The following is a 13,452-nucleotide window of genomic DNA, read 5'->3' as shown; positions in this document are numbered from 1 at the left end:
TCAGTCCTACGTCTAATCTATAGGATATACTATTCTAATACGCAGAGCCTATTGGGAATAAAGGAACTACACTACACCATATGAGAATGACCTGTACCAAAGAGGGGGCAGCTGATGAGATGATGTTGTGGACCAATTGCTGCGAACATTCCAGCATGACAGTGAAGTGTGAAAAATTATTGTATTTCTTATTTGACGATTGTTGTCTTGGTTCCATTCACGAATTGCATGGAACGTTGTCTTGCTTGACCAGTAGTTCCTGCATTCAATGACTGTATGATGATCCTGTTTGTCACCGCCTTTGATGTGTAATTGTCGGGAAAATATGTGTAAGACCGGAACAAGGGAACCCTACTCGCACGGAACCTGGGTAAAAAACGTATTATCAAAAAACAAAGGCTCCTGTGGACACTTAATGAAGTAATCTCAATGTATATGGGCACAATGGCAATATATTGGGTTATAGTGATATTGGAGAGAGAAGGAAGCAAATACACCTCTGAATGTCATTGTACTTGAGCAGACAGTCACACATGTGGATGTTGCCAGAGGCGCAACTCGAGCCAAATTTGGGGGGCGGGGGCTGCTAATTCTTCCAGCAATAGGCAGAGTGGAGATGCAGGGGCTCTAAGAAGGGGTAACAATAAAGCCTCGTTAACCAGTAAATTGTTTTTTATACACCTGTGAAGTACTCTGGTGTAACTTCAATAAGACGGACGCAAGAGCAGCCAGCCTACAGCAGTGCAGGAACTGTCTGTGTGTGTGTGCCTGGGAAGCTGTCTCAGCCCATGCTGACACACACGATGAGAGGGGTGGCGGGGGGGCTGAAGCCCTTTGAGCCCTATGGTCATTGCGCACCTGCATGCTGCACTCCCCTGACCCATCATAACAAAAAGACATTGATGGGGCGTGGCCAGGCAAGATGGCTGATCGGACGTAGACCGTCTCTGCTTCCGGTCCACGTGCTATTCCGGTTCGGATTCTGGTGGCTACCTGAGGCTAAAACCGCCGCTAACAGATCCTACCTAGGGCGGAGGATGTGAGGTATCAGCTACGTCCGTCCTACTACACCGGGAGTGCTTGTACCGGCTCCATTCTGCCTCGATCTGTCCCGTGGGGAAAGGTCGACGAGATCTTAGATGGTGGCCGGAGACCTGTCGCGACGGGAGGCGCCCCGGTCCTTCTATTAGAGGTACGGGCACCGGACTTCTTATAAATGCAGCGGCGACTTGACCCCCACAGCGTTATGCACTGAGACGCTAGCGGAGAACTGAGGGGATCGCAGTACTTTCCATCGCAGTTGCCTGACCCTAACATGGCGACCGCACTCCACCAAATGGTGGAGATCGCTGGTGCTTGAATCCCTGGGCTAGCAGACTCCTACATCTACCATACCGGACGGCGCGCCTGGGGGTGCTCCCTCTTTGCGATCGCCGCGGGATCGACAACAGCCTGCAACTACCCGGGGGCCTGTGGCTAGAGCTGCACACCATTGAGCACCTACCCACCTACCCACCTTCCCACCTGCACGGACACTCAGTCTGCATAGTAAGGTAGACGCCTGTACAATGCCACCCCACGACAGTCAATCCTGCATTTTCTACCCACATTAGCGGCTAGACACCTCGCACTGGAGTACACCTACCAAGAGGCCTCTCCTTTCTTTCTTCCCTCAACTGAGCTGGGTGCAGATCGCAGCCTTTACCATATCCAGGGTAATTATTTGTGACATGGCACCCTCACTCCTACACTGCGATGTCGGCATCATTGGGACACTGAGCAACAGACCTAGCTGGTGACTTGAGGTGGGACCACCATTGCCCTGACAGAGCCGCTCCTTGATGCCACGTGGACCTCTCTCATTTCCCCCTTCATGAGCCGCTTGAGGATGGACCTGGAGTGCCTCCATCACCCTTGACAGAGCTGCAGGGAGTCGTGTGGCCTCATCCATTTGCCGCCGAAGAAGGGGACGAGCAAGATATCAAGTAAGCTATCTGACTTCTTCACGACTACAGACAAATTCCTGACGTTGCGAGGGGACACGGAAAGTGCAGCGATGGCCCTCACAAAGGCAGACCTATAGAATATGTTTAAGGACTTTAAAACTGCTATCTGTAACGAACTCAGTCAAGACATCAAATCCTCAATGGACCAACTGCGGAAAGACCTAAAGGACCGTCTGACCTCTCTCCAACACAATGTGGACTCTGTGGGCACTAGAGTGCTGGACCTTAAGGCGCAACATCAAGAGCAAGAACAGCTCTCTACCGAACTACACGAGGATGTCCGTGCTCTCAGGAAACAGTTGCAACAGACGCAGCTTAAGGCAGAGGACCTTGAAAACAGAGCGCGGAGAAGAACATATGTGTCATAGACTTGGAGGAAGGCACGGAAGGGACGGACCTAGATGCTTTCATAGAGGGACTCGTCACAGAGTTCTTGGGCCCCCAGACCCACAAGATAAAACTTGACAGAGTCCACAGAGTGGGAATCCGATAGAATGGTGAGAAGAAGAGACCCTGCAACATCTTGGCCTCCTATAGGCCTATTGCCTTGTTAAATCTTGACGCGAAACTGTACTCCTCCATTCTAGCTAAACTGAATGTCCTCATGCCTGATCTCATACACCCTGACCAGTCTGGATTTACTAAAGGCTGTCAAACACACAATAACACCCGTCAAATTATACACCTGATGGAGAAGGCCAACAGACGTCACATTCCTGCTGTATTAGTGGGGTTGGACACTGAGAAAGCCTTCAAAAGGGTTGACTGGACATTCCTATTCCACACATTCACGGCATTCGCATTGTCGCCTAAATTTCTTACTATGATTCGTGCTAATTATCTCTACTTCTGCTCTGAAGTGGTAGTCAACGGGATACAATCATCTTCCTTTATTCACTCTAGAGGTACTAGACAGGGGTGCCCTCTATCACCCCTACTCTTCGCTCTTAGTATTGAGCCATTATCACTAGTGGTTAGGGCTAATCTGGAATCCAGGGGATACCATTCACGGGGGAGACACATAAACTTTCCCTCTTCGCGGAGGATGTCCTCTTGTCTTTCTCCGCTCCTGCCAAGTCCCTCCCAACCTTGCAGTCGGAACTTGAACGCTTTGAAGCTGTGGCAGGCTTTAAAATAAATTTAGGCAAATCGTACATTCTTAACCTCACTCTCCTGCAAGCGGAAGTCCACAGGCTCCAGTCTCTTACACCTCTGCCGTGGGCCACTTCCTCTATTCAATATTTGGGAGTCCACCTAACACCATGAATAGAGGAGCTTTATGCCGCTAATTTCCCCCCCATCCTTACTCAAATCCAAACGGAACTCACGAAGTGGAAACCTCTCTTCCTGTCACGGTTAGGCCGGATACATGCTGTGAAAATGACACTTCTTCCTAAGCTTCTTTATCTTTTTCAGGCCTCGCCCATAGAACTGGAGGGGGATTTCTTATCTTTTGACGAGTGAAGGCTACGATCTTACACTTTATTTGGCAGGGGGGGGGGGGGGGCATTCGCTTCTCCTTCTCCATATTGTTTCGCTCTCGCAAGGAAGGGGAAGTTGGTCTCCCAGACATTCCCTTATATTACAAAGCAGGACCTGGTTTGGCGCCCCAAGAAAGACAGGCCTAAGAATACATATGTTAGCACTCCCACACACACCACCTTAAGGGTATGGGATTCAGTCGCAGGCGACGACAGGTGGACTTCATTCCCTTCACCATTTACACCGCTCCACTTTACCACTGCATTCCCCCGGCCCTACATGAGGGGCCCTTTGATGCCTGGATGAAGGGAGGATGCCTTGCTTTGACACCTCTATTTCATAATTTTGACCCGCTCACTTTTGATAACTGCAAGCGGGAACTATGAACTAGGTATCACCATGCTCAATTAATGCACTGGGTCCTTACTCTTCAGATACGAGAGGCAGCCACCCGCCATCTCACAAATTCGAGGCCTACCTCACCAAGACCACTTCTATGAAAGGGGTGATCTCGTTCATATATAACTTCCTACTCACTACCACACTTTCCCCGCGTCCACGGTACATGTCCATGTGGGAGGATATACTGCAGCGTGCTATTTTGGACGATCGATGGACGCATTTATGGTCCGACATCATGAGATTCAATCTCTCTGCTGAGCTCCGCGAAGCCCACCTGAAAACTATGATGGATTGGTACCTACATCCATCCAGGCTTAGGCGGATCTTCCCCAATACCTCTGATAGATGCTGGAGAGGGTGAGGACTACTTGGGGATTTTCAACATATATGGTGGGATTGCCCAACTATCTGCCCTTTCTGGGAAGAAATACTGGCACACATCAAGGAAATGTTGGGCTACCCCATCCCCTCCACCATGGCGGGTGACCTTTTGGGGCTTTGCGATTCCTCCCGAGAACATCAGACTCGTGCTGATAAAACAATTATTTGGCTGTGCATAGGAACAACTAAGGTTACTCTGGCAGCCGCATGGAAGAGGAAAGAAGCACCAGCTATCTCCCTTTGGCACTCTTGTCTATGGAAGCTGCACCGCCTGGAACGCATGTCAGACATTTTCAGAGATAACTATAAAAACTTTGAATTCAAGTGGGGACCCTTAGTCACCTTTCTTTCACGTGGGCTCCCATCAGCTTTTTGTTCATCCACCATTAGAGCTCTTCATCTCTTTCAAATTTGAGATGTCCTTCAATCACATAAGATAACTTAATTGTGTGCATGTGCCGCCACCACGGTAGGGGAGGGGGGTGGGAAAGGGGGGCAGGTTATTTCTTCCTTTGTTTGCGTTATCTCCCGATCAGGAGCTGTTTTCATTTGATTTTTCTTCATTCCACATAGCACCCTCCGACTGGAAGGCGTAAGCAGGTTACCGTCGCAGAAAGAAGATGAAACACATGTTGTACCGTCCACTCGCAATTTATGCTTATAAGAACTCATTCCAAGCTATGTTATCATCAGAAACTGTAACCTACATTTAACAATTCATTGAGAAAGGAGTTGGACTCAGACTAGGCAATGTACCATGTTAATCAAATTCGGTTCTGTCAATTATGCCACTCCCCTGCGAGGGACACTGTGATGGTATTGTTTCAAGATGTATGCTGGAAAACTTAATAAAAATATATTTGAAAAAAAAAAAGACTTTGACACCACAGGCTACTTCATGGCACTTCACCCCCCTTCTCTCCTTCCGCTGTCCATGTTGTCCCTCCCTTGTATCTGCCCTGCCTCAGTTGTCCGTGTTGCCCTGCCCACCCACCATAACAAATAAGAGGCAATATGATGCGACACCACTGGCTGCATCATCGCATTTTTTGCCACCCACCTACCCTAAGTGTTGCCTCTCCTCTCCCTCTTTGTTCCTGCGAGCAATTTTGTTTTTAACTTTCAGTCTTGCTGCACAGTACATACAACATGACAAAAAAATGGTCAAAGCCAATACATCCAATGTTCCAGAAAGGAATGCAAGACGTTGCAGCCTGGATGACCAACAGCTACCTGAAACTCAACGCCGAGAAGACAGAAGTCCTCGTCCTCTGTACCACCCCTTCTGCATGGGACAGCACCTGGTGGCCGACCGCCCTCGGACGCCCACCTACCCCCTCCGACCATGCCAAGAACCTCTGCATCATACTCGACTCATCACCCACCATGAAGCGACAGGTCAATGCCGTCACCTCCAGCTGCTTCAACACCCTCTGCAAGACCTTCAAGTGGATCCCCCCTGAGTCAAGTAAGACAGTCGCCCACACACTCATCACCAGCAGACTGGACTATGGAAACGCACTCTACGCCGGCATCAACAAGTCCCTACTCCGCAAACTCCAGACAATATAGAACACCGCCGCAAGACTCGTCCTCTGCACCCCCCTACACGTAAACATCAGCCAACACCTACGAAGTTTCCACTGGCTCCCCGTGGAGAAAAGAGTCACTTTCAAAATTCTCACTCAGCCTACAAATGCCTACACATCAATGGACCCAAATACCTCAACGACAGAATCAACTTCCACATACCCAAAAGAAACCTCCGATCTTCCAACCTCGCACTGGCCAAAACCCCGTGCATCCACTGAGCAAGAGCAGGCAGAAGATCCTTCTCTCACATTGCAGCCAAGACCTGGAACGAGCTACCGGCAGACATCAGACATGCCAACTCCTTGAACAACTTCAGGAAGACCCTCAAGACCTGGCTCTTCGGCTAAACAGATCTGCGTACCACCCCCTCACTCTCTCCCTCAGCACCTTGAGACCCTCACGAGTGAGTATCACACTTACAATTCCCTGATTGATTGATTGAATCTTTGTTTCACGTATTCATGGTGCATAAGGCGAGGGGCTTCTGTAGCTTTGGGCTCCTGGAAAATACTAATCTTCCTACCCGTGGGCTTAAACTGACACTTTACAAAATATAGCCGTACCCAGCGGAAGAAGGGGGACCCTGCTAGTTGCCCCCAAAGATGTTTTCTGACAGGCTTTCCATGTCAGAAAGCGCAACATGGAAAGCCTCTCTGAAACCGACATCGTAATCCTGACGATGGAAACGCCATCCGTATGGGATTATGTGGCGGCTCCGACTGGTCGATGAGTTCAAGGTGCCGGTCGGAAGAGAGTCTGATTGACCAGATTGTTTCAAATCCGAACAACGTCATTCTAATACAGTGGTCAGATTTGAAACCTGGGATTTCGGTCACAAAGCCTCTTACATGTGGTCGAAGGCTTTCCGACAGACATCCAAATTAGGTCCTATATACCAAAAAGGCTTTTGAGAAGAGCAGCGTCGTACTGATTAATATCATTTTATGGATAGTGGTTCAAAGATTTTTGCCAAGTTTCTTGAAGACTTATCACATTGGAAGTCTCTTGTTGCTAGACAGCGTGTGCTTTTTCGGTCTGTGAAGGGCATAGTGTGGATTGGCTTGCTTATAGGGCAATCGGACAGTGCACAACGGGCTGGTCTGACAGGTCAGTGCGTGGGGCAGTTTTTGGATGTCTATGGGCCTTTTTATAGTCTGCTGGAACGGATTTTACTGTTGATTTCCCAATTATTAAAACTACTATTGCCTGCATAAGCACATGTCTCTGCAGTCTTCCATACATTGCAAAACACTTGTACAGCGTGTCTTTGAAAGTTCTGCCCCAATTTGCTAACATGGGCTCCTTTTTTTGGCTATCTAATTCACTAATCGGGGTCCCTTTTTTTTGGTGATTGGTCCAATTTTATGTCTCAGTCCGACCCAGGAAGAACCTTGTCCCCCATGTTCATTTGATCTGATTCCAAGGATGTTTTCACCCAAAGGTCAAGAAAACATATATTAACATCTTTCTTTGGGCAGATGACTTGGTTATGATGTACCAGACAGTGATAGGCCTTCAGCGCCAAATCATATGCATTTCCATATACTACAAAGCAAACAAGTTTACAGTTAACACCAGTAATGCCCAATCTGTAGCCAGTCGGTTACCCGGCTACTTAATAAAATTGCACTTGATGTAGTTTCTGAATATAAATACCCGAGCTAAAAATTCTATTGGAATTGGTCTTGAGAAACTCATTATCGACTTTGGGCATTCGTTCACGCTGTATAAATTGCTCATTCATTCATTCCTTGTAATTTCCCCTTTCTGTAGTCGACTACCTGCATTAGCGCCTTGTCGCCTTCGAGCATTGGTTCGCACAGTATACATTGCTCATTCAATATCGAACTGCAAATAGCAGTGCTGCGTCAAGGAGTGCCTCCTGTGCGTGCCGTTGATGATGGATTTTACCAGCGAACTGGGCCCAATAATTGTGTAAAGGTGCCCTGTGTTTAATCTGGAGGGCACACTCGGTTACACAATGGTAGAGCGCGAGAGCTGGAAACAGACTTCGGACCCACCTGTCTAAATGGAAGTTATTTAGGATACGCCCAGTGCTCCCTTACAACTGTATCGAAAGTGATGTCATTCACAAAGTATTTAAACCTGATCAATAACCCTGAAGAATCTACTGTGAGCCAGTTGGTCTTTTACCAGTCGAACAAAATAAAACCTCATTTTTCAGAAATATGGCTCTTCTGGGGTAGGAATTCTGTGAAATTGTATTCATTCACTAATTTAGTGATTATCAGATCTATGCGGGTGGTAAAGGGTATTTAAAAACATTGTATGCCTGTTCTGTTCATTTGTATGTTCTGAAGTTGATGTGCTGCATGTTAGCAATTAGTTGTTTTAAATATTGAGGCTGAAGTCTGCAGTAGCTGCACAAGGTAAGTTGACAAGTAAGGGAAGAACATTCTCAATTTCTGATCGAGGCACTACAATTTATATTTCATGGTCGAAATTTCGGCACTTAGTGGAATGGACATAATTATTCACATAGCCTTGTAGTACGCTTATTCAGAATAGGGTAGGCTGTCTGATTACATGTACCTCATTCATATGACCTGAATCCCAATAAAAATATAAAACCTATTAACTTCTGTTTACTAATTAACAATGTTCTTTTGCTTCTAGTGTTGGTCAAGTTGTAAACCTGAAGGCAAAGGTTAACCGCGCCTTTAATTCCAGCATGGAGGTTTGTATATGAAGATTTTAGCAAAATCGAGAGTTTCATCTCTCTCTCTCTCTCTCTCTTTCTTTCTTTCTTTCTTTCTTTCTTTCTTTCTTTCTTTCTTTCTTTCTTTCTTTCTTTCTTTCTTTCTTTCTTTCTTTCCTCCCCACCCACGCCCGCTGGGAATCAACAGAATTCCCTAGGGCTCGCGGTTTCTGCCAGGCGTGGGTTCTACCTTTTGACCCTGAAGTTCTGGGCCTCCATGTGGAGTACAGGCATCAGCACAGTGTTGCTTGCCACTCCCCCTCCGGTCTCCCCCACAGCCAGGTTGCTCCTGTAATTGAGGGCATTTATTTCCAGAACAGTCAGTGGCGGAGGAAAAGCACGCCGGCGGCACGAATGTGGCTTGAGCGGAGGTTAAACTGATTTATTAGAACCGGGTTATATGAGGCTGAATTAACGTTCCTATCAAACATGTCAGAAGTATATCCACACTTCTGGACAGCAGTTGCGAGGGAGTTGATATATTATCAGCAATGACTAGGAGAATTAATAGCCAATGAAGATGTAGCTTTTTTGAATAAATTACTATGGCACTCTCTCTTACTGGGCCAGAATTTCCAATTCAGGTGTAAAAGCAATCAGATTTACAAGTAGCATGACTATGCCACACACTTTACTTGCAGAGATAAATCTTATTATAATTTGTGATGGGGCGCACTGCAAAATTGAGAGTTTTGCAGCGTAGGATGGAGAAAGCGTTCCGAGGTGTCGAATTTAGACCTGGGAGGTAAATCCCGGCCGCTCACAGTAAATACAGCACCCGGCGGAAATGATATTACCATCTGCTGGACTAGCACCCAAATTACCGGGTAGCTCAGGTTGGAGGCCCATATAGTAGGCACCATATTACACTTAGAGCGTCCTGCCCCTGTGCACAGGGACAGTGCATCCTATTACATATAATGAACTGGTCACAAACTTGGGGCAGCAAAATAAGTGAAAGGCAGAGTGGGTGTTTGAAGCAGCCGCATTGAATTTTATAGTGCAAGTGGCACCCAACATGCACTTCATGGGGTGAGGGGGACAAGGATCCCTCTGCAGGTGGGAGCAGTGAGACTGTCCCTCCCTGCAGGAGGATGTTTGGGAGGTCCCCTTCAGAGGATCTCCTTGGGTTGGGCAGGCGGGGGCGAATTGACTGTCCGCCTCGTCTTTGTGGTGTAATGTCAGTGTGCCTCTTTACAGTCTCTTTGCCTCTACGCCACATCCACAATATGGGCAGGCACCGAGGCAAAGTGTACCCTGCGTTATCATGAGGCCACACCCCCCATGCTAATGAGCAAAGGTGCCCGCCTTAAGACGGTGCCAACTCTACATAGGCGTTGCATTATCTGTAACAGAAGGGTCCTCACAAGCATCTGTTGCCACTTCTGCAATGCTAGAGTGCCCTGCAGTGCATTAAATGGGTGCACGTGCCCATTGACTCCCCGCAGGCACTGCATGTAATAAGTCCCTAGGTGTACTACATCTCCCCTTATTGTGCACCACAGTTAGAGTATAAAAAGTGATATTCTGCTGATTGTGTTGCCATGTTGAGGCATTTGCAGTCCCTGTTAGGTTTTGACTAGCCAATGCGTACGAAGTACGCATGGCTCGAAAAAACTAAATGATGTGTGTGTGTGAGGACTGGACCGTCCCCACTCTCTGATTGGCTAGCTTCATAAATGGAGGCTAGCCATTGGGAGAGGGCTCCGTCCGTCAATCTCGGACCAGATTCGGGGGCGTTCCCGAGAATTTTTGGCTTTTGGCGACGTCACGCTACGTCAGCCAAAATCAGAGAACGCCCCCAAATCTGGTCCGCCATTGACGGCATTGTCTGATAAATGCCCTGGAATCGTGCTGATAGCCGCAGAAAGAAATGACCAGGTGACATCATTTTAACAGATTATTGGCTATGTTTGTTGTGACGGGTCACACGGGTCTCGGCCTCCGCCTTTGATTTCTGCCCAACACCGTTCAGCGAGGGTGATTCTGTGACCTGTGGTCCCCGGGGCTCGGTGATTAGAGGGGTGATGAAAGGCGGAAGCCACGGACCTCTCTGAGCCCCCTTTGTCCCTCCGTCGGAGCCCTGCACAGAGACAGGCCCCGATTGTTCGACGATCAGGGGTTCTACCCAGCATGAAATGGGAGCGCTGACTGCAGGGATGCACCTGTCGCTCGGTTACCTGCACAGTCCACGGTTTCTGACCTGCACACGCCTTTCAACATGTGCACACTAATCGCTGTTAGCTCAGTAGGGAGAACATTGCGGTCATTTACAGCATTCTCATAGTAACATTCACACATAATAATAGTACATGGGCCTGCGATGCGTAAATAAGAGTAACTATCTATCACCCATCTCACTAGCCCTCATTTTATCGGCCCAGGAAGGATGAAAGGCTGAGCTCATTTTGCTGGGACGGACCTCTATGGCGATCCGTGCCGTAGGCGCGTTCACCCACTGAGGTACGACAATAACTACAGTACTTGGTTCGGGGCCTGCGCGAACCCGGCCCCCGCATCACCCGCTCCCATACAGGGGTTGTGTGTATGAGGGAGGGAGGGGGCGCAGTGGGATACAGATGAACAAAGTGAGCGAGGGGTTAAAGGTCAAAGAGGGCCTTGTACGCCAGGGGTGAAGGCATGAACAAAGACATCGAGGGGGGAGGGGTTTCGACAGAGAAGCCTCAGAGAGGCTGGGGGGGGGGTTTCGACAGAGCAGCCTCAGGGAGCCCTGGGGGGCTGCGGGGGGCTGACAGGGCAGCCTTTGAGCGGCCGGTGGCTGGGGCAGGATCAGTCAGATTTCACGCACCGCCTCGGAAATGCCAGTAAAGCAGAGGGGGCAGAGTCAGTGGTCAGCGCTGGATGTGGAGGGCGAAGTTACAAGCTGGCAGGGCTGGGGCGGGTAGCAGCTGTCGGCTCTCAAGTACGTGTCAGCGAGACTGGCGGGCTGGGGCAGGGGCAGTCTCTAAAGGCCAGTGTCGTCTGCTCGTTCATAGCGGGCTGGCCCCCCACACCGGCCAAAGGAGTCAAAATACCCCCGCCCCGCCGCTCTAAAGGGGCAAAACAAGTTATAAAGCGACTCGTTCAATGGGATTCAGAGAAAACTGTGAGAAGGGCCCCCCTCGTAGAAGACCGGCACACATTTCCAGAAGAGAGATTTTTAAACTTAACCTCTATAGATAACCCCCAAATATGAACATTGAGTTTTAGCCAACCTTCCCGAGAAGCGGATCCATTCCTTGTCCGTCCTCCATGACCTCCGGCCCCAGCTCAACCGACTCCCCGTCTAACCGCGAAAATCTTTTTAAAACATTTTTTTATTTAAAAGAAAAAATACCCGCTCTCATTAGGCCTTAAAGAGCCAGATCAGGCCTATAAATCAGCGTGTTGCGTCGCACACCCCTCACACTTTATTCCATTTCAGCTGTGGGCAGGCCAAGCCCCGCCAACTCCCATTGCATTCTGGTACTTGCAGTCCTGGTCAGCACAACCGCAGGCGGGGACTTTGCGGCTGGTAAGTGTCGCGTTTTGCAGTCGAGGCAGCCAAGTCTACACCCATACATGGGTACAATGCATCCGTGGGATTGTGTTGTATGTGGAAACGCAGGAGCAACCCCTCCAACCAAGACCCGAGTGTCCAGCGCTGCCATTGTGTGGAAGCAGGGGTACTGTGCTGTCCGTGGACATGCAAGAGTAGCACCTCCATCCAAGAGCAGTGTGTGCTGTACTGCCACTGCACAAGCCGTTTCCTGTTGCTACCTCTGCATCCTGTGCATGGAGGCTGCAGCCCCGGCGGTGGACTGGCTGGTGCCGTGCGCCGAAGATCCTACTGTGCGAAATGACTCACTCTGCAGTCAGAGCACGGAAGGTAATTAGAAAGTACTTCGCACCCTACCCCCCCCCCCCACCCCGCCCTCCAATACCATCATAATTACGGCTCCATGGCATTCCGAGACATGTATCGGCCAGAGCACGGAGGGTACTTAGAAAATACTGAAATACGTTGAGACATTTGCTGAGCCGAATTTGCGTGATTAAGAGAACGTATTGTAGACTAAAATGTCAGCTTATTTCATAGGCGAGAGATAGGAGTTTTTCTGTTTTTTTAGAAATGCACTTTCCGATTTGGGAAAAATTCCTGAGTTGGATATTCCTATTAGCATTTTCTGGGACCAGGCAGCCTTCCTATAACCAGAGAACTGAGGCGTGTGCTGAGTTGTATTGGTTACAATACCGTTCTGCGCATATGAGGATACGTGCTGACTTATTGACAAAACCCCTAATATTGTGCTAACATATGAAGTCTGGTATATATTCCCAAAACATGTATTTATTGTAATTAAGCCACATATGAATGAGTTGTATTGTTTGTAAAGCTATCGGTCTTATTTTGACCATTGTATTCAAACAATGGCCGCCCGTAGCCCTTAAAATCCTTTCTAAAATATGCGTGAAATGCATTTTTGTTTTGAGTGTAGATGTGACCCTCGGCACGTTTGGCCGGTAAAGCATTCACCGTTTTGCTGCCAGGTGTTCTGTTTCGTGTTTGTTTCCCTCATATTTAAGACATGAGTTAGGGCTAGAATGTCATTAATGCCGTAAGGGCTTCCATCATCTGTCACAGGTGAGGCTCGTTGGTGCCACGGATCATCACTCCGGTTCTATGCATGCTGATAAGCAGATGGGGCTGCCCAGATATAGTGTCCCGAACTCACCACGTGAGCCATTGATGTTACGGTCACCATTGCTAGATGAATTGTGTCCTGCATTTCCCACTACAGGAGACAGACGCTCCAGGGCTAGCACAGCTTCATCGGCGTTCGCCACGCAAGTACTTGAAATAAAAATACTCAAGCTGCTACCCTGGCT

General features: G+C 48.6%; 1 protein-coding gene across 14 annotated transcripts in view; it reads left to right on the top strand.

Annotated features, from left to right (window-relative positions):
* ACOT11 (acyl-CoA thioesterase 11) overlaps nt 1-13,452 on the top strand; it is a 791,760-nt gene that overhangs the window by 522,638 nt on the left and 255,670 nt on the right. For all 14 annotated transcript variants that reach the window (XM_086952551.1, XM_086952558.1, XM_086952565.1 and 11 more), the window contains one exon: nt 8,502-8,562. In XM_086952551.1, coding sequence (XP_086808677.1) covers nt 8,502-8,562 — 61 coding nt within the window. The remainder of the gene's footprint in view (nt 1-8,501; nt 8,563-13,452) is intronic.

The sequence above is a fragment of the Lissotriton vulgaris genome, chromosome 1_1 (genome assembly GCF_964263255.1).
Source record: "Lissotriton vulgaris chromosome 1_1, aLisVul1.2, whole genome shotgun sequence".
Taxonomy (NCBI): domain Eukaryota; kingdom Metazoa; phylum Chordata; class Amphibia; order Caudata; family Salamandridae; genus Lissotriton; species Lissotriton vulgaris.
Note: the sequence above shows the minus strand (reverse complement) of the source record. Positions and strands in the feature narration are given on the sequence as shown.